At 52.1% G+C, this 20,332-nt stretch overlaps 2 protein-coding genes across 2 annotated transcripts; one reads left to right on the forward strand and one right to left on the reverse strand.

The window, feature by feature from the left end:
• Positions 1 to 1,719: 1,719 nt before the first annotated feature.
• Positions 1,720 to 13,732, reverse strand: LOC119112175 (uncharacterized). The gene is made up of 9 exons (XM_037236247.1): positions 13,635 to 13,732; positions 8,957 to 9,107; positions 7,202 to 7,403; positions 6,483 to 6,708; positions 4,242 to 5,351; positions 3,660 to 3,784; positions 3,380 to 3,466; positions 2,830 to 3,006; positions 1,720 to 2,525 (listed from the first exon to the last, which is right to left on the reverse strand). The coding sequence occupies exons 2-9, from the start codon at positions 9,072 to 9,074 to the stop codon at positions 2,135 to 2,137; spliced, it is 2,436 nt and encodes an 811-aa protein (XP_037092142.1). The 5' UTR covers positions 9,075 to 9,107; positions 13,635 to 13,732; the 3' UTR covers positions 1,720 to 2,134.
• Positions 11,006 to 19,147, forward strand: LOC119112176 (interleukin enhancer-binding factor 2-like). Its single transcript, XM_037236248.1, is given in 11 exon segments — positions 11,006 to 11,084; positions 13,405 to 13,560; positions 14,732 to 14,860; positions 15,121 to 15,201; positions 15,203 to 15,290; positions 15,601 to 15,707; positions 15,709 to 15,770; positions 16,085 to 16,205; positions 17,320 to 17,431; positions 18,179 to 18,331; positions 18,663 to 19,147. Coding segments are annotated over 11 exon segments (1,155 nt in total). The 5' UTR covers positions 11,006 to 11,081; the 3' UTR covers positions 18,806 to 19,147.
• The last annotated feature ends 1,185 nt before the right edge of the window (positions 19,148 to 20,332 follow it).

Below are 20,332 nucleotides of genomic sequence, written 5' to 3' on the forward strand. Positions count from 1 at the left end.
GGGCTATTGGGTGCGTGACACTTATTTCACAAGTGCATCATGTTCTTAACGTATTTTGAATGCATGGATATGCTTTACTCCTTCATAACAAAAACAATTTGCATTGTTCATTAATCATCAGCTGATTGCATCGGCTAGCCGATTAGCCGTAAATACATACGCTAGGAATCAAGTCCATGCTTATTTTTGATGGTTGTTAGCAGCAGAATCAAGTTTATTTTGCCTGTTGTTACGAAACACTTAACCTCAAAATCACAGAATTTAAAATGATCTGTGGAAAATGAGTGAGCTCTGTGTATGCATGCGTACCACGCCTATGCTATAGGGCTGTGCCAAGTCTATCTTACTGTGCACAGCCGGGCTGTGCACGGTAAGACGTGTTTCCGTATTTATTAAATAAAAGAAAAAGTTAATATATACACATATATGCATATGCATCTATGTATAGATGTATTATAAATATATATATATACATAACATACGACTTGTCTTACAATGTAATGACCAAAATGCAAGGATATTTTTGAGGGGGCCCCCAAATCCAGGGGCCCCACAATGCTGCGTGCCCCCCCCCCCTTGACGAAATCCTGGATTCTCCTCTGCTTACAAGTGCGATCATCGGCCTTGCCACCGGCCAAAGTTGCAGGGACTTCGTGGTAAAGATGACATTTCTTTTTCTCTTCTCCATGAGATGCCACAGGCGCCATGCTCATCCCGAAAAAATCGGCTACGGAGGAGCACGAAACCAAAATACTCTGATGCGGAGGTCTTGCAAGGTGGAGCAAAATATCCTGCAGATAGCCGCGGCAGCACAACGCGACTGCGTCAGTGACAACGTCGTATCTCACAGATTCATATTTGGTGCGATAGTCGCCTCCAAATTAGGAATGTCTACCTCATCCGGCACACCAAGTACACCAAGCGGGTACCTGGACCGCTGTCGTGACCACAAGACCCGCAGTTCAGGAAGAGGGTGACAGTACTAACTCGTGACTTCTCGTTCTTCCAGGAAAACGTGCGCGCAAACCGCGCCCCATCATTTAACCCCACCCTAGACCGCGCGCATAATAATCTTTCAGGCGATCCAGCTTCGTGGAATTGAAAGGCAAGGTTATCACCTTACCGATAGTAGAAACATTTTGACGTCACATTGGCTGTGTTATCTTTAAGGGCTTATACGAGCTTCTTTCTTGAAGTCAGAAATGTTATGTAACCTGATAACCTTAACTTAACGTAATACAGTGACATGACTTATATATATATATATATATATATAGAGCTAACTTAAAATAGCATTACTTCGTTCTCAGATAGATAAAAAACGTTGGTGCGGGTACTAGGGGGGGGGGGGGGGGGCTGGTCATAAACCGCAACTTACTACAACTTTAACCTTGCTGCAAAATGAATTAGCTCTGGCCCTAATGAAAACATATACATTGCCCAGTTACCAGGATTATCTGAAAATGTATATTTCCCCAAAACTTGGCAGAACTTCCAATCATGCATTATTAACGTGCGGTCTAATGGTTAGTAATGTGCTAATTACGGTCACCTCATTCGTTAGTTGTTCTAATGGAACAGTAGTTCCATAGAATTTCATCAACAAGTTACTACCGACTGCCGTACCGTTACTAGCGGCTGGTCATCAAGCGTACTAGTCTTATTTGTTGTCTCGCGTCTCAAGTTACGTTTTTCGTGCATACACGCTGAATTGCAAACCTGGGCTTTATTCATACACATCTAAACCATGTCGTAACTGGCCACAGTTATGTCCCTGGGCGTGCAATCATTAAGCGTGCATTCTTACGCACATTTGCAGTTAGAATGCATTGCAAAATAGAGCATGCGTTCATCAGAGTTGACTGGCTCAAAACACAACGACAAAGGAAGACAGCAATCTAACTACGTATCGCTTATGTGTGCCCTGGCAACATACAGGGTATTGCATGGTGAATGGCGTCAGTGCACAGGCGTAAGCCGGCAGCACACCACATCGGCAATGGCTTCACGGCAAGTACAATCAAGGGCGCGTCCGTTGCCAGCGACTAGCACTCGAACTCAAGTGTTCCACGGCCGCCATATGTTCGGTCGCGCATGCCCGCCTTGTCATGCGGAGTCACGTGCTCACATCCCATCACGCGTTCAGCGGCTCCACGCCGAGGTCGTCGGGGGTCGTGCTGGCCTGCTCTGTCGTCGACTCGACAGTGACGGCCGGCTCTACCGTCGAGGAGCTGCTCGGCGAGGTGGAGCCGACAGTTGTCGTCGCAGTGGTTGCGGTCGCGCTGCCGTCGCTGGCGCCGGGAGCTACTGTCGACGCCGTCACTGCCGCCGGCGCTGTGACCTCGGAAGACGTAGCGGTCGTGGGAACTCGACCAGGGTCGCGGACGTACCCTCGTGCTCGCACCTTCATCTCGGAGGATTTGAGCGAGTAATCGCCCTTCCACAGCTCCCAGATGATACCGTGATAGTGATCGTTGTCGCGTGGGTCCGTGTGGTACTCTCCGTTCAGGTTCGACTCGAAACAGCTGGCGGGATATAGCCGATGTTAGTGGCACATTGTGGATTATCGTGACGAAGTTAGTGATTTTGAGAAGTGACCGATGAAAAAAGTATCTCCAGTGCGCTTAGGATCCCACCAAATGACAGGTATATATATATATATATATATATATATATATATATATATAGGTCTATATATAGGTAGATAGGCATATATATATATATATATATATATATATATATATATATACTGCGCGACATGGTCAAACTGCCGCCTCACTCTTAGTTCGCACCAACAAATAGCTTAACTGCTTGGTGATGCCAGCATACCTGTTGAACCACCATCCCCCGCCGTAGGCGTTGGCGCATGGACAGCAGGGCGGAGCCTTGTCGTTCGTCACGTCCCAGGTGGAGAACTGGCTGAGGTTGTGGGACGTCAAGGAGTCGGAGGCGTTGCCGTGATAGCCGGCCACCTCCAGGTGATATCCGTCCTTTTCACCTGTAACTCTGAGCAATGACAATGCCAGGAATCCGGTATTTAGAAGACTTCATCCCAAAATCGGCTCATTACCTCATCGCAATGCGGCACCGCGTCATTTTGAATTCCAAGCTGCATACGTTCGCGTCATCTTTAGGAATTACTCAGCAAGTGAGTGATTCTTGGAGCAGGGTTACACTGATTGGAAGAAAGACCCATTTGGCTTCCACGTTTATTTTTCCATTTCTCCAATTTTGTTATTGACTTGTATTTCCATGGACCTAGACTGGTTGTCTTGTTCTGTCCCATATGTATGCGTAACGTCTTAAAACGGCTGCAATGCATCAATCTCAGCACACCCAATGCACTTTTAGCTACCACTCACACCACCAGAACACTCACATGAACTTTGTGTATACGGCGTAAGCGGTGTTCCCCTCGAAGTCCGCCAGGTCTACCCTCAGCGTGACATCTTGCTCACTCGTCAGTCTGAAAATACATTTATCTGATCTCCATAGGCACATATGGTCTGTTGTATTCTAAAGCATCACAGTACGGTCCGAGGAACACGTCGGAGTCATCAGAGCAAGCCCTCAATACGCTGACGAATATGCGGCACACTCAATGTTGAAGAGGAACTAATGAATAATCCAGCTGTTGATGGATAATCAGCCCTGCTCACTTGTGGATGTTTTCATTCCCGAACCAGAATTCCCGATCCAGGTCTCCGAAGCCATGTTTGTAGGCATTCCACGGTTGGCTGAAGTTTAGCTTCGGCGTACCAAAATCATCTCGTCTTTGGATAATCTGGAAACCGTGGCATTGAATATGGAACCATATTTGCTGTGCTGCGAGTTGCATTGCAGGAAAATGGCTGTCGTGAACACTACCATACCAGTGCAGACACAGGAGGACCAGAGCCGTGTGAGCCATAGGCTGCCAAAAATAAACGTTACCTTATAAGTGGCAGCTTATAGATGATGTATCTTCATACCTGCTCTGGCTCGTAACATAGGGCATCTATTTATCAACAGACGAAAGATAACACTAAAGAATGCAGTACCATAACGTAACGTTCGTTACAGCTGGGACGTAACCCAGGGGAGGGCCACGGACCATGGCCCCGTCAGTAAAGGCCTCGCACTAGACACTGAGCGTTTCCACGGAAATTTCGCCGCGGGCTTCCCCCCCCCCCTTCCCTCCCAGCCCACGAGTGCAGGAGCCGCCCGCTAGCCGGCCGCGCTGTCGCTCGGGAGGAGCTCACCGTCCAGCCGCCGCCGTCCGTGTGCATGTCGCAGTACCGCTCCATATAGTCGAGGCCGACGGGCGGGCCGAACGCGTCGCCGAACCGGTAGCGGACGTCACTGCTCATGCCCAGCTCGGCAAGGTCCTCGCACCCACGCAGGCCCGGCTGGCCGGCGCCCGGCGGCGGCGGCGGCCGCTGCGTCACCGGCGGCGGCGACGGTTTGGGGCCCGCCCCCGGCGCCGGCTCGACCGGTGCCGCGTGCAGCTTCGCCAGAAGCTCCAATGCGCTGAAGATCCGGCCAAAGTGAACGGCCGTGTTGTTATCGATGGTCTCAGCGACTGTCCGGAGCGCGCGCGACGAGTTCTCCGCTGCAGTCTTGGCCTCCTCCGCGCGGTCGTGCAGCGCCGTCGTCACGTCCGAAATGTTTCTGAGGAGCCGTTCGGCTCGTTCGAGGCGGGAGTGGGTGTCCGCGGTCGCCACGACCAGTCCCGCCGTGCTGTTGTTGACCGTAGCCAGCGTGGCCGTGTCAGACGCCGCCGTTTGTTCGCTCAAGGCTTGCAGTCGCGTTAGCAAAGTGTCCTGATTCTGTCGCGCCGAGACATCGCCTTTATCCAGTTTGGTCCCTTGTCGGAACAGCAAGTCCTCGAGGCGGTCCAGCTTGACGTCGACCGTGGACGTCTTGTAGTCGAGCACGTCCTCCATGCGGCCCACCGCCTCCCGCACCGCGTCGAATTGGTCAAAGTTGAGCTCCATCTGCGACCACTGTTTGAGCAGCTTCTCGCAGGAGGCGCCGCCGCCGCGCGCGCCGTCCGCCCCACCGCCGCCTCGCCGGCCGCGCGGCTCACCATGCAGACGCGGCCGCGGCTCGCGCAGTGGCTGGTCGGGCCGGAACCGCGGCGCGTGCCGCTCGGGCACGCTAGCGTTCCGCCGCGCGCCCCTGGCGTCGGCGAATGGTTTTCGCTCCGTCACCACGGCCTCGATCCGGTCCAGCTTGATCTCGATGGCGTTGAGCATGTTGTTGCTGCTGATGGCCTCCTCCAGCTCGTCCTGGATGTCGCGGTACTGGATGTCGGCGGTACCGGCGCCGGCGTTCTGCTGCGCCAGCTGCGGACTGTCCGTGTTTACAACCTGCAACGCGGGTCATAGGTAGCGTGACCGGGTCCAGTACTACGCGTTCAGACTGAGAGTGATGGAGCGAAAATCATTCATCTGTGTTTCATATTAAAAAAAAAAGTAAAAAGGTGAAATCCATGTTGACGATTTAGCTCAGGAAGACCCCTCTATCTGCGCGTGGTACATGTGCCCCTGCACTGTTGTTTATCCCCGCCTCTATTAGTTGACTAAGTCCGGGACTAGGGCCAGCCGTGCGGGCCGTACGCTCATGACCTAGCTCAGGACCTAGTGGACAGCAATCATCAGATCCCAACGGCCAGAGAGAAAGAACGCTGATCGTGACAGCAGTCCGTGCGTAAGAGCAAACAAGTGGATGGAGATCTGTCATGGGTGCACCCCCGATGGGCATATGTGCACTTTCTGCGCACGTATGAGTGATAGGAGCATTGGTATATCACGATAATGGCAATAGCTTTTGAAGCCTTCGTGGCTTCACGAGCGGCCTTGGCGCCGATTCATTCAAGCACGCGCCAGTATCGCCTGGCCACTGAGCTACGCACGGAACAGCACCATGCGTTCACATTTTAACCTTGGGCCACCTTGGACATCATCTGCGCCTTAGTGCTCTGAAACAACCATTGGCCTTCTACGGTAGGTCAACAGTCCAACAGACAGCTGCCTGGATAGTGGCCATAGTGGTGGTCACGACTCGGCGCAGTCCAGTGTGGCTGAAACTGGTCAGCGCCCGTGAGTGCAATCGACCGTCGTCACTTTACACGCGTTCGTCAGCTGGCGCGGCGTGGGAAAGCGCACCGCCTGAAGCGCAGCACAATAGCTCGGCTCATCTCAGCTGTCTCAGCCGCCTCAGCGCATTATTCGGATCAGATGTCCTACGTTTCTTACATGCCAGCTGCCGGTCTGATCGCCCAATGAAGTCAGCAGCGTCTCTGAGCGTGTTATGGCTGCCAGGTAGATGTCTGAAAGTTTCATTCACATCAGTGTCTTTCTGAGCGTGTTTCCCACGAAACCCGCCTGTCTGAGCGTGTTATGAATGTCAGCTGCACGTTTGAGCGTTAGACCTGTGCCAGTTGTCTGCTTGGTCTGGGCGCTCGCCCAGTTCACTGGCGCTGGTGCGCAGCGCGTTACCTTCTTGATCACGAAGCGACGGCGATTCATGCCCTCAATTTGGGTTTTGAGCTCGCGGAGCGTGGCCATGACGCCCTTGATGGCGAAGTCGTTGACCATCGAGCCGCCCGTCTCCGGTATCTTAGTCAACAGGCGGGACAGCTTGACATTCAGCTGGTCCACCTTGTAGGCCACGGCCGAGTACGGACTGATGGAGCCGTACAACTCCGCAGTCCGCTCAATACCCCTGAAACAAGAGTTGACAGATGGCTTCTTAACAAATTGTTTTGGTATGGTGCACCTTTTTTTCGTCATAAATAGGATAAGCCGTGCAGTAATGTGCGGCACACTTGTTTCCGACGTCGACGTGAATTACTGGGTTAGATTAAAAAACAAAGAGTGCTGTCTTCGTACAGCAGTAGAATGCACTCTGTGGGGAAAGAGCAAGAGACGTTCCAGTTCCTGCACCGGTTGAACAAATGAAGGCAACTGGTGAATTAATGGCATGCAAAAGCGCGTAGACACGAGTGCGTGGAGAGAGTACAGGGGACTGCACCTCCACCTTGAAGAAACACCATCGGCTTTATAGCACAGCATGACTTCAACAAAGCCCTAACCTATCCCCACTGTTCACGAGCTCGCTCGGCCCCGCGCGTGAACCTCAGCGCTGAGCGCGGCATGCTACCACCGGCAGGCACGCTGCTCTTGGCGTCCCCCGCGCGCGCCGCAGGACGACTGACTCATTAAGCAGGTCCATCTTGCGGTCGGTGCCGATGAGCAGGTCAGACCAGGACGTGATGACCGACTGGAACGTGTCCCAGACGCGCGCCCGCTCCTGGAGCTGGCCCAGCTTCTCCTCCACCTGGGCCAGCGTGCGTGACGAGGAGACCTGCAGCTGCTCGATCCGGCTGATGTACTGCTGGCCGAACTGCTCCATCCGCGCTGCCGGCCCACTGCCAGTGTCAGGTCGCATGTGCTTGCATGTCGCGCCCATCGCCCGCCGCTGTCACAGCTGAGCGCATGCTTAGCAACGGCGTGCAGTCTACAGCGTTGTTTCGGTTTTGTGTTTTTTTTTGCGTTTCGACACGATTTCTACGCTACCAGAGTCACCCTGTACGTTAACGGTCCCAGTTGTGCACTATTTAAAGGTTCAGTCAGCTGACTTGCAGAGCTCATCGAACAGTGCCATTTGGACGTTAACAATAAGGATGGTGTGTTAGCAAATACATCGTACATGTGCCCGTTAATGACACTGCCTGGAAATGAACATTTACGGTTACATTTGTTTGACACCAATGCCATTCGTGCATTAACAGTTTGATCTGTGCATTGGTAACCGACACGTTGAACACTGAGCCTTGCTCAATTACTTTTTTATATTACTGTTAGTCCCATAAACTGGCGCGTTGACACTATTCAAGCATGAAAATATGTGGCTACGTTAGCAGTTAAATTTTCGCAATTTAAACGCTTGATCTATTCACGTTGACAGACGTATTTAAACATGAACAGTTGTATGCTATTTTAGCAATGATACGTGCCCACTCTCACTTACATTTGTAAGCAATTGAATCCAGGGGTGTAGGATGGAATTCACAAAAAGGCAGGGGGCATTACCCCAAGATGTTCGCTACAACACGCAGCTTAGCGCGCAGCAAACGGGTAAGATTTCTTGCATGTGGTTAAATCAAGGTGACACTCGATTTTTTACCCCACTTGTTATCTCCAGTTCCGTCACTGTCATTGCATATTCAAGAGCACATCAATTTGCGTCACAAATTTGATAACCAGTGGACACGTCCTACTGTAGGCCTCTATTGACTCCTAATAATTATATATGTATGCTTAGTTAGTTGTTCGTGCGTTAGCGTTAAGTACGATTTATTATTTACGAGGGTACGACGAAGGTACGTGCAAATGTACGACTCTGCGTGTTGAACTTGATGCGAAATGACTCGTTGCCAGGTGGAGACAGCTCGCTCCGTGATAAAAAATTAAGTTCCTAGTTTTAGAGTTTTTGACACTTCTTTATTTCAAGCAAACGGCCGTTACGGCTTACATATACATACACACACACACACACACACACACATATATATATATATATATATATATATATATATATATATATATATATTTACTTCATCCGAATGAAGACATCTCAGTTTATTGACTATGCAGGCGATTGGGCTTGACCAGGGGAACGAGATGATCTAGGGTAGGATAGGATAAACTTTGGAACATCAACTTGTTGCAGAACCCTAATGCCACTTGAAATAAAATCCAAGTCTCCCCACCATACCCCATTGCTTGGGTGACCATGGAGTTACATCCAAACGGCAGTTGAAATTACATGATAAGTTCGTGAGCACACTGATCTCTTGTTTACCATCCTGGGTTCGGATCCTTGGATCCTGATGAGATCCCGTGTACAAATCTCATCAGGAAGTGCATCTATGGGGGAGGTATAGCACTGCCGCCGTCATATTAGATACCTCCGACCTCCTGCAGAATGCGCTGCTCGAAGGCCTCCGAGGGGCTGAAGGAGACGTCACCGACGGCCAGTGGGATCATCAGGATGCCCGCGAGCGCCGCGCACCGTAGCCAGCTCATGGTGGCGGCCCCGGGTTGCGGGAAGCTTCAGTTCTGAGGAAAAATAACAGACATATGCATCGTACCTCCATTGTATGCAAAACTCGTCGGGTAGCGCCCGAAAGATAGCTCTAATCATAAGACTGAGTGACAAGCACGTTCTGAGCCCATTTGGGAGATAGCTGGTAGCTGGTGTGCGCATGCGTGTACCTGTAGGTGTCGCATTCTTGATTATCTGCGCGCTCACATAAATGATGATGACATAGATCATCAAAATAGCCTAGTCCCACAGGTTGTGTGTTTCACCAGGCATGTTATGGGCACTGCCGGCTGGGCGCCTCACGTCCAACCGGCAAGGGTCCAAACTGGCGTTTCAAACTTGGTCAGGCCAGGTTGACAAGTGTATGTAGATTTTAAATGTGCCTCAGGTAGGTATGATGCCTATCTTTACATTAACCATATCATTGGCATTTCTATTGCCCGTGCTGACCTTCCTCACCTTGGACAATGAAAGTATTTCGAAGTTGGGGTACGAATGTAGGCGATAAACGGTGGTCATTTCTTTTCCTAGCCAACGCCATCGATGCCAATGCTCAATTTTCAGAAAGATGGGATGAAAACCGGGCCCAGCTTCCTGTCGCGCGTTTGAAAAGGGCGTACGCAAAATTTCGCGATGGCAGATGGTGCAGTTAAAAAAACCCTGAAAATCGAGATCACCGAGCCGCATGAGCACGCAACCTCTTGCCTGTCCTTAAACATCACATGTTCTCGATCTTCTTATCCTGATGTGCCAAACCGAACCTTTTTAAGATGTCAACTCATCATGCACGCACGTCCACATTACCATGTGCCCTACATTTGGTGAGGGGCTCGTGTATCCGGGAGTTGTTACGTGCGCACGCCCCGTCCCTTCCTCCAGCGCCTGTGCTCCTTCTACGGTTCCCAGCACCCTTCATCTAGCTCACAAGGTGTTAGTACCAAACGGTGCATCACATCATAGGTGACAACATACAATTACCATGGCTAAGTGTCAGCGCCAGTGTTTCACGCCGAGAGTTCCGAGGGGTCCATTTCCGATCAACAACGAAATGGCAATAGTGTTATCACCGTTTTCTTCTAGGGCGGTGCAAGAAGTGGATATAGCGGTGAGTTCACCTTGTTTGATTGAAGAAGGCGACTCATAGGGACGATTCAAGGCGCCCTTTTACGAGCACACACACACACACACACAACACACACACACACACCACACACACACACACACACACACACACACACACACACACACACACACACACACACACACCACACACACACACACACACACACACACACACACACACACACACACACACACACACACACACACATATATATATATATATATATATATATATATATATATATATATATATATATATATATGTATATATATATACACATATGTATATATATATATATATATATATATATATATATATATATATATATATATATATATATATATATATATATATAACATTTGCAAAATCTTATGACTGGAAAATTCGCACAATATGGAATCTTTAGGAGAGACATATCATGACACTCCCTTAGAGCAGAATGTCGGTAAAGTTTGCTCCCTCATCTCTCTTCCCCTGTGTTTCCCCCCCCCCCCCCCCCCCATCGACTCTCTCGCTGTCTTTTTCGCTTTTACCTATCGATAAAGTAATAATGTATCTTCTGTGTTTGGTAGCACTTTGACCGGGTGTGTAAATGGCGCATTACGTACAACAGCGTATAATGGACGCTCCGCGAACCACACTAGATCACGCCAGGGTCGGGCTGCGTAAACGGGGATCGATAGAAAGCGGGCGCGGGTCCCATGCCGGTTCAGCCTATTTTTGTTTGATGGTGTTGGTCGTCACAGTTGATGCAGGCTTTACTTATCAAACTTATGTAAAAAACGCTCTCGATAGTCGTGATAGCTCTCAAAAGGTTTACGCTTGCTCATCGCTGTCTCGGCATCTCGCGTCTGGCTAAAACGAAATGGTAAGTACTTTTCCCCTGTACCTTATTTCTATGCCTGTTGACCGTCCAACGACTGATAAAGAACTTTGGATACCCACCATGTAAGTGCAAGAGTTGGAAAAGACTACAAGTATTAAGCATTTCACAGTATGAACATATTGCAAGGAACTGCCCCTATATGTCTCGAAAACATCCACTACAACAAATGTGGAATTGGTCTGCTTGTACTGAGTTGATTCGTTTGCTGTGAAACTTTTTGTGGCACATTTCATGCATTTTGTCCTGAAATTAGTTGCCATTGCAACATTTTCTTCCCTGAAATAATGGTGTTCCACACCCTGAGATTATTGGTAGAAATGTGCCAAACCTGGGCTGCTTGGATTTGCAGTGCATGTGTGCTGAATTGTTCAGACAGTTTCACCTCTAAGTGGGATGCATTTCATGTATCAAGCAGTTTTTGCAGTTTTGTATACCAACCTTAATGGCAATTGGAAGCACTGCTTAACCTTTGTGCTCAGTGCAGATTTTATTCCATGTTCTTCCCATTTGTTGATAAACCCTGCTTGAGTGGGAATAGGTGGTATAGAAATTGCCAGGATAGGTAAGGAATAGTGTAAGTTGTTAATGACCTTGTCAGGCCCCCACATGGCAGGTAAAATTTATGTTGATGCATATGACATGCTGAACCAATCCTCCCACATCTGCGGAAAACTTAACTTTATTTTGTAACCAGCTCCTCACAAACTGCAAGAGTGGATATGTAAGGTATCAGGGCCATTAAGAACTAGTGAGAGTTCAGTATGTTCCTTCCAAGTACAGCGCATTGCTTTCATGCATATTTTGACCTCCAAGTGCCTAGAGGCTGAATATAAGATTAACACATCTAATGACCTAAACTGATCCATTCAGGCTTGACTCGGCCAAATCCATCAGGAAAGTATGTATGGATCAGCTTAGGTTGGAAGGGATATACTAAACTCTCACTAGTTCTTGACCGCCCTGATACCTTCATACCCACTCTTGCAGTTTGTGTGAGGAGCTGATTACCAAATAAAGCTAAGTTTGCCTCAGATGTGGGAGGGTTGGGCAAAAAGTTGGGCAAATAATCAACAGGGCCCTGACCAGCTGCCTACCCTGAACTTCAGTTAAAGCTGATTTATCAGATGAGTTGGTGGGCAGGATCATCATGTCTCCTACCTACTGTCAATGAAAGATCACATCCAAAAATGTCACTGAGTCATGACTCATGAGATTGCAAAATATGCTATCACCTTGAGTGTTCTATGCCGTCATCGCCAACATCATGTCCAAAGATGATGCATACCTATCCTATCACTGTTGTCCCATCCCATCATTGTAGATGTCATATTCCATTGGTTTTCCTGCTCAGTTAATGATTTTCCATCACAGTTAATGCTCCCTGTATCAAAACAATCATGTCCATTGGTGGTGGTATCACATTCCACCACAGGTCATATAGTGGTCTTTCACATCTGGTGGCACAGCTGATCATGAAATGTATGGTTCAAATAAATTGCTGGAAAGCTCAGTCATGTAAATTGCTTTGTTGCTCTCTAACAGAAAAAGCTGTTTTCTTGGTAAAGTGTGCAGGCTGTAGTCTCAGAAACTGGAGTTCTGTGATTGCCTGTCAGTTCCTGTACATATATCTGAGCAGCATGTGTTAGTTCACTGATTGGGCAGGATATCAACTTCCCAAAAGGCATACCAGTTTGAGATTCGCCGAACACCACCCAACAGTCTTTTGATTATGAGTTAATGCCTGACGGATCGAAGCTCGGCTGTGACGATAACCTCGGTTCGGTTTGGCCTCCGCCAGTGACCTTGCGGGGCGGTGCCGGATGATTCACTTGCACAAACTGTGTCAGACTTGGAGCGAAGCAAGCACGGGTCGTGAAATGTGGGACAGCAGCTAAACATTGTCAGAGGACGTGGCAGTACACGCCGTTCATTTCGGTAGCAGGTTGTCCGAACACCTTACACACCTGATAATGGAAAAAAACGGCAAGGAAATACATTTTTACTTTCTGATGAATGTTTTTGTCCTCAAATGTCCCGCCGACACGTGTGAACGCTACGACCCGCTACGCGTTTCTAATGTTGCTCGGAGTGCCCCGGGGCGCCGCCGCCCTTGCGTACCTCGCCATCCGTCGGTGTGCCGCGGCGGCGCGGCCGGTGCCTGTTTACCACCGCGGCGTCTCCGGCGGCGGCCGCAGTCGGTCGGCACCGCGTCCCCGTGGTGAGCCGCCGCTCGCCGGGCGGCCCACCCGCCCGCCTCAGCCTCACTCACGCGCCGCGCGCGCGCGCGCACACCCTGCCTCAGATGCGCGGCGGAGTCCGGGGCCGCGGTGGCCTGCGCATGGGCCGCGGCGGCTACAAGATGAAGACGTTCGTGCCGCGCCTGCCGTTCGACATCTACTTGTGCGAGCCGGCCTTCCAGCGCGTCAAGCCGGCGCCCGACGAGACCGCCTTCCAGCAGGTGCGTGAAGCGCGCGCGGCCGCGCGGCCACGCAGACGCGAGCCGCGGCGGCCCCGCGCTGCTGGCCGACTCACCGTGCTGCAGGTGGCGCTCCTGCGCGGTCGAGTGCTGTCGCCTGCCGCTTGATTCGTCCGGTGGCCCGCCGCCTCGGCTACCGCCGCGCCATGGCCGCGCGCCGCGCGCCGCCCCGCGTCCGCTGGTCGGCCGGCCGGCACGCGTCTCTGCTGGCCGCGCGCGCGCGCCCACTCTTTGGTCGGGTGCAGGCCGGCGGCGCCTTCAACGCGCCGCCCGGCCACTGTTTACGTTAGCTGCCCCGGTGTCCGGCGATAACACAAACATGGCCCGCGCCGCCCGTGGCCGCGGCCGGCCGTCGCTCCCGCCGTCATGTGGACGCGCCGCATGTGGACGCGCCACATGTGGACGGCCGTGGACGGCTGGACGTGTTCGAGACGTCGCAGGGCCGTGCAGGCAGTCTTGATCCGCGCTGTATTTGGAGGAGGGATCGAGATGCCCTGCTGACGACCACCGGCCTGTTTTGCTTTTACAGGTGGCCTTGGCGAGCGGGAAATAACATGACGTACTTACACGAAGTAGGCCAGCCTTGGAGCCGTGGAATGATTGGGTTGCGGGATGGGAGCAGCGGGAATCAGTGCTATGTTTCACCGGTCTGGATGAGGCCATTAAACAGGCAGTCATATGGTGTACCTTGTACATATCACTATGTTTGTATAGGAATCCTCGTTTTACTTAAGAAATGGCTAGGCGTTAAGAAACCTTTTCTGTTGGGCTCAGGAGTCAGCGTCATATTTTCGGCCAGACCCTTTGTCATCAGGCGGTGTGTACGTGCGCTCATGCGCCTCCATGCCTGACGACTGAAACTTTCTTACTTGAAGGCATGTTCACGTGTCACGATTGTTTTATTGTTGTTTTTCATACCTAACTACCATCGTCACATGGCCAATCTGGCGCCTCGACGTCTTTTAGCACTCGTGTGCCTGTGCTCCCGTCGACTTCCCAAAGCATTGTTCCCGTGCGGCGCCATCTAGATCGGCCTAAAACGCACACAGCTCACAGCTCTGTGTGAAGCCGGGTCTGCGCCAGCACCCAGACCGCACCGGTCGCCTGGGCCGTCTTCTGGACGTCCCCCGTGACACGTGCCCCGCCTCACCAGGCGCTGCTGAAGAGAAACACGGACCTTTCGCCCAGCCCGCCCGAGCAGACGGCCGTGCTCAACCTGGTGACCAAGATCTCGACCGTGCTCGACACGCTGATCGTCACCCCCGGCTCGTTCGACGCCTGCGTGAGTGGCGTGCCGGGCGGCTCTCCACGGGTGCTGGCCGAGCGGCCCGGGTCCGCCCGCCGCTCGGCCGGTACCGGCCAACAGTATGAAATTGCTTTCCACGTGCCGGTATCCGAATGTTGGATAACGCCCAAATGTTATTTTGCTACCGTGCTGATTGCAGCGCTCGTGTCGGTGAGAATGGAAGCGTGATGAGGGCATCCTGTGTTTTCGCTCGCCACGGGATTATTACAAGCTTCTCTGTTGTGGCTGCCATTCAGCAAATAGAGGAACACCGGCAAGTGGGCTCCTACAAGAAGGGCACGATGCGCACCAACCACAACGTGGCGGACATTGTGGTTCATCCTGAAGACACTGCCGACCCGGGAGGCGGTGGAGGCGCTGGGAAATCAGGTCACGGAGGAGCTGAAACAGCAGGAACCGTCGGACGGTCAGTCGGCCAGGACGCGCGCTAACACGTCAACACCGGTACCATCAGCGCCGGAAAGCCCAGCTGAGTTTGCCGATGCTGGGCTTGGCGATGCCAACAACGCCAGGCCTTAGTAACATTATGGGTTTGTGTAATATTTTTCTTGACTGCTAACAGCTTAAGGAGCCTCGACAGCGCCCTGTGGTATGCGATCAGTAGGAGTACTGCGTGATATTACACAATATCATCGCTTCCGGTGCGTTTGGTGGACGAGTGCGAAGCAGACGCGCTAGCCGGCCCGCTGAACGACCCAACACGCGCGCCGCTGCAGTGCTGGTGGTGGCTATGCTGCCGAACGACCGCGGCTTTGAGATCAGCAACAGCGAGGCGACTGTGCGCGTGCTGGTGACCACCGTGCACCAGAACCTGCGTAAGCTCGGACCCGGAGCTGCACCTGGATCAGAAGATCCTGCAGAGCCACCTGGCGGCCATCCGGCACAGGTGAGCACGGCGAGCCGGGCGGCTAGGCTGGCGGCGGCGCGGGACGGGTCGCGCGGCGGCCTCGCGCGGGGGCCGATGATGGTGACGCCCCGCGGCGGCCAACAGCCGGATCACTACACACATGCATTGGACTCGTCTCAAAGTGTAGAAAGTCGCTATTGGCCGCAAATTTAGAATGGCCAATTTTTGAGTGGCAGCCAGGATTGCGTGTGTTTCACATTTCTTCAGTGATGCAGTATGGGAAGAGAAACTGTTACCTATCGTCGTTGTGTGGCGGAGCTGTATATGTGACCTCATGCCCTCTCGTGTTACAGTCGATGGTTCGAAGAGAATGCGCATCATTCGTCGATCAAGGTATTAATCCGTCTTCTGCGAGATCTCAAGAATAGGTTCGAGGGGTTTGATCCCCTATCACCATGGATGTTGGATCTGTTGGTAAGCACTAGAAGCTCTCGGTTTTGTTGTGTTGTTTCCAAAAGAAATGGATTGAATCATCTCTGAAGTAAGCAAATTTGTTGCTTTGAAATATGTTCCCATCCTCCAATTTTTGCACTGCTGCTATCCCATCTATATAAATGTTTGCACTTTATATAAGTAAGAAACACCTTCAGCCCCTGGCCTTTTGGTATGATCAGCTCTTAGTTCTTATGCTGAGTAAGTGGCCTGTGGTATGCCAGGAGGTACGAGTTGAAGGGCGTTATAGCGCAAATATTGGGTATATTCAAAGTACCCGAAGTTTCAAGCTGTGCTTATGATCGTGAGGGAAAGGCTGAGCTAAGTTAAGCAAAAAACGAAAAGACTTGAATCCAGAACGTGCTTCTGATCTGCGCAGACTCTGCCACCAAAACGCTGTCAAAATTAAATTATCCGTGCTCCCACATACAACAGACAGCACCGGATGCACGGTTCTACGCGGAAGGCTGTCTGAAGCACTGGCGTCAGAAGCCGGAGGTTACCATTGCCCGTAGGGAGCTGTTGATGATAAAAATACATGACACGACCATCTAGTACCCCGCACATAGCATGTTTTTGTTCAATGCTAATGTTAATGTTAGAGTTTAAATGTTTGCTGAGATAGATGGTACGCAAACATGATTTGGAACCGTTGGCAATTTACAGTGCACTTCATTGGAAGGCTTTAGAGACGAGAGTTCAGTGCATCACAGGCCAGCTGGGTGTGATTGCGTGCCGGTCACCAGTGGTAGAGTTTTCCTTTTCGGAGACAGCATCAGTGTGCTTACGGTTCATTGTCACCTTTTCGCCAGGAGTTAGCCTACCACCACACCTATTCTTATCCGCAATACCACATACACATTACACTACGGGATGACGTATGCTCATCAGCAGTCGAAAAGAGCGGTAACATGTCGATTTTCGGGGTCTCCCACGACTGCTCTGCACTGTGATGGTCTTGCAATTGTTTGCTAAGCATGTCGTGTCTTTCTCACCTGTAAAAGGCTGTCTTCAGAAGGACGTTCGGGCGGGGAGGGCATGTGTGCGATGATGCACTGCTTGATCACTCACGGGATGCGGTCGCCTGTGTCGCCAGGCACACTACGCGGTGATGAACAACCCGAGCCGGCAGGCCATGTCCGTGCACCAGGCGTACCGGCGCTGCCTGCAGCTGCTCGCCGCCGGACTGTTCCTGCCCGGATCGGCCGGTACGCCGCCAGTCGCGGGCGCCGTGCGGGCCCGTAGGCTGGACAGAGCAGCGGCTGCGATGTTTCGCGAGCTGCGCTGTTTTTACCTCTTATGGGCTGCAGCTCTGACCGGAGGGGCTTCAAGACCGAAACAACTCGGCGAGATTCAAAAGATATACAGTCTGGAACCTGGCAACGAAATCCTGTTTGTTTTTCACGACATGCTATTCCTTCGACCATCGTTCATGTCGTTAGCTCGCCATGTGGTGTCATCGCCACAAGGTCAGAGATTGCCATTTTGCAAGTTGCTCGGCTTCTCTGTCGGTCCGTGAGTCGGCCGGTCACGTCACGTCCGGTCGGGGCATCTCGGCGCTGGCCGGCGCCCGTCGGGCGGAGGTCACTGACCGGTTTGCGGGGGCCCTCGCATCGCTGATGCCAGTGCGTCTGGCGAACATCGCCGGCTCATGCGTTTGTTGGCTGTTATCACCGACTCATGTGCACGTGTGACAAGCGTCACTGACCCGTGTGGCTGCGGACCAGAGTCGCTGATCCGTGTGCCTGCGGACTGGCGTCGCTGACCCGTGTGGCTGCGGACCAGAGTCGCTGACCCGTGTGCCTGCGGACCAGCGTCGCTGACCCGTGTGCCTGTGGGTTAGCATGGCTGACCCGTATGGCTGCGGACCAGCGTTACTGACCCGTGTGGTTGTGGACCAGCGTCGCTGACCTGTGTGCCGGTGGGTTAACATGGCCGACCTACCCTGCCGACAGGCATCGCTGACCCGTGCGAGGGTGGCAACATCCGCGTGCACACCGCCATGACGCTGGAGCAGCAGGACGTGGTGTGCCTGACTGCGCAGACCCTGCTGCGGGTGCTCTCGCACGGCGGCTACAAACAGGTCATCGGCCTGGAGGGCAACTCGAGTGAGTGCCGACGGCTACGCGCCGCCCCTGTCCGGGATTGCCAGCATTACCGGCTGAGGAGACAGCGCCGGACGTGCTCAGTCGTCTCTGACGCTTGCCGTTGGCCGGTGGCCGACACGAGTGATGTCCAATGTGAGCCGGCCGATGTGTCTCGGAAGTGGCGAGACACATCGGCCATGACCAAGTTGATACGCGAGGTGTTTCAGTCAGCTGTTCGACCGCACCACGCAGCCTGCTCCAAGCTGACACCCTCACGCCCGTGCACACCGTGCCCGCACCGTGCACCGTGCCCGTGCATCGCCGACCGCTCACGGACGTCCCCCGTTTGCAGCCATCGCGACGGACATGAGTGTCTGGGAGGGCATCGTGGTCTCGCCACTGGAGAAGGCGTACGAGAAGCCGCCAGAGCGCAAGGACGGCGAACAGGGCGAGGACATGAACGACGATGACGACATGGACATGGCCGACAACTGATGCTTCCCTCTCGTGTACTGCCAAGGTGCGGCCAGCGGGGTGTCAACGGCACGGCTGCGCGCGTGCCGCCGCATGGTCATCTTCGTTTTAATCGTCATTGTTTTGTATGGTCGTGATGCGAACTTCAGTGTAGTGGCATGGACACGTCTTTTCACGTACTGCGTAACCGCGTAGTGGGTATTTCGGTATAAAGTGAACCCTGGCCATGCCACACCCGTACCGGCAGGGTTCAGTAAAATTCCACAAGCGCTCTGCACGCTCGGAAATGACGCTGATTGGTTGCCGTATGTGATGAAACGCACTCCAACACTATCAGTTGTGTTTTTATGAATTAAACCAAAGGTTGCGTGCCAAGTGATATTCTTTTAGGCCATCTGCGTCACCGTGTTCTTCACTTCGCGTCGCCGGAGGGCATAACCGCTGGAAGCCAGGCAAACGTACTTTGGGACAGCTCGTCATCTCCATGGTAACTGCTCAGTCGAAGATCAGGCCACTGCCGCCGGCATGTAGCCATCTGCAGCGCAGTCTCTTTATATTTTGACAACAGCAGCGTCGAGTACACATAGCCGTGGAAGGGGCTGCACCTGATGAGCAGACTGACTGGCGAGTATACATAGCCGTGTAGGGGACCGCATCTGATGAGTGAAGAGCGTCAAAAATGGTAAAGGACCCACACATCAAGACTGTTACTATGCGCATCAAGTTCGCCTGTGCAGCTGCGACGGAATTCAGAGGACTACATTCTACAACAATACGCTAACAATGTCACAGCAAATGCGAGGGACTAGCAAAGTAACTCGTAAGTACCACCAAACTGTGTCCACATATTCACGGTACAACGCGTAGAAGTATTAACAATTACCGGCAAAATGTTAAACAGCCGTAAAATCCGTTCACTGGGTACCACGGACATCCAAATACGCTCGTCGCTCATACGCACCGATACTGGTGCGTATGGTATTATGTTATGGTATTATGGCGATAACATTATCCGCAAGCACGCGTCGATATTGAGACGACTTTCGGGCGACGGCCGACACACTTTGAACAAAACGCACAACACTCCTGCAACTGGACACGTCCACAACGAACAAGTCGTGACTAGGGTTGACTAGCTTTGGGGAAAACTGGCTCGTACAGGGATGGCAACAAAAACACAACCATTACGCCTTCTTTCGTATGGGCCGAGCAAGGTAATGTCACGTATATAATTATTATCCCGTAGATGATATATTGCAGCAGTGTAGTTACCACGTGGTGACGTAATCGGTCGCCAAACGTGCGCTGGCCGCATACATCGACTGGGAGATGGTCAGTTCTAACCCTGTTGTGATCTTATGACGGTGCCATACCTGGTCTCGAAGCACAATATAACAGTATATCACCACCCATCTTACAGGCTTATGGAGGTTAGATGGGGTTCCAGAGATATAAGCTTGTTAACAGTGTGGTGAACGGGCCGGGTCGGCAGCTCAGGCTGGAAATTTTTTCTTTGCTCAAGAGAACCCACTCAGCCTACGGCCGTGC

This window comes from Pollicipes pollicipes, unplaced genomic scaffold (assembly GCF_011947565.3).
Source record: "Pollicipes pollicipes isolate AB1234 unplaced genomic scaffold, Ppol_2.1 Scaffold_7261;HRSCAF=8764_pilon_pilon_pilon, whole genome shotgun sequence".
In the NCBI taxonomy this organism is placed as follows: domain Eukaryota; kingdom Metazoa; phylum Arthropoda; class Thecostraca; order Pollicipedomorpha; family Pollicipedidae; genus Pollicipes; species Pollicipes pollicipes.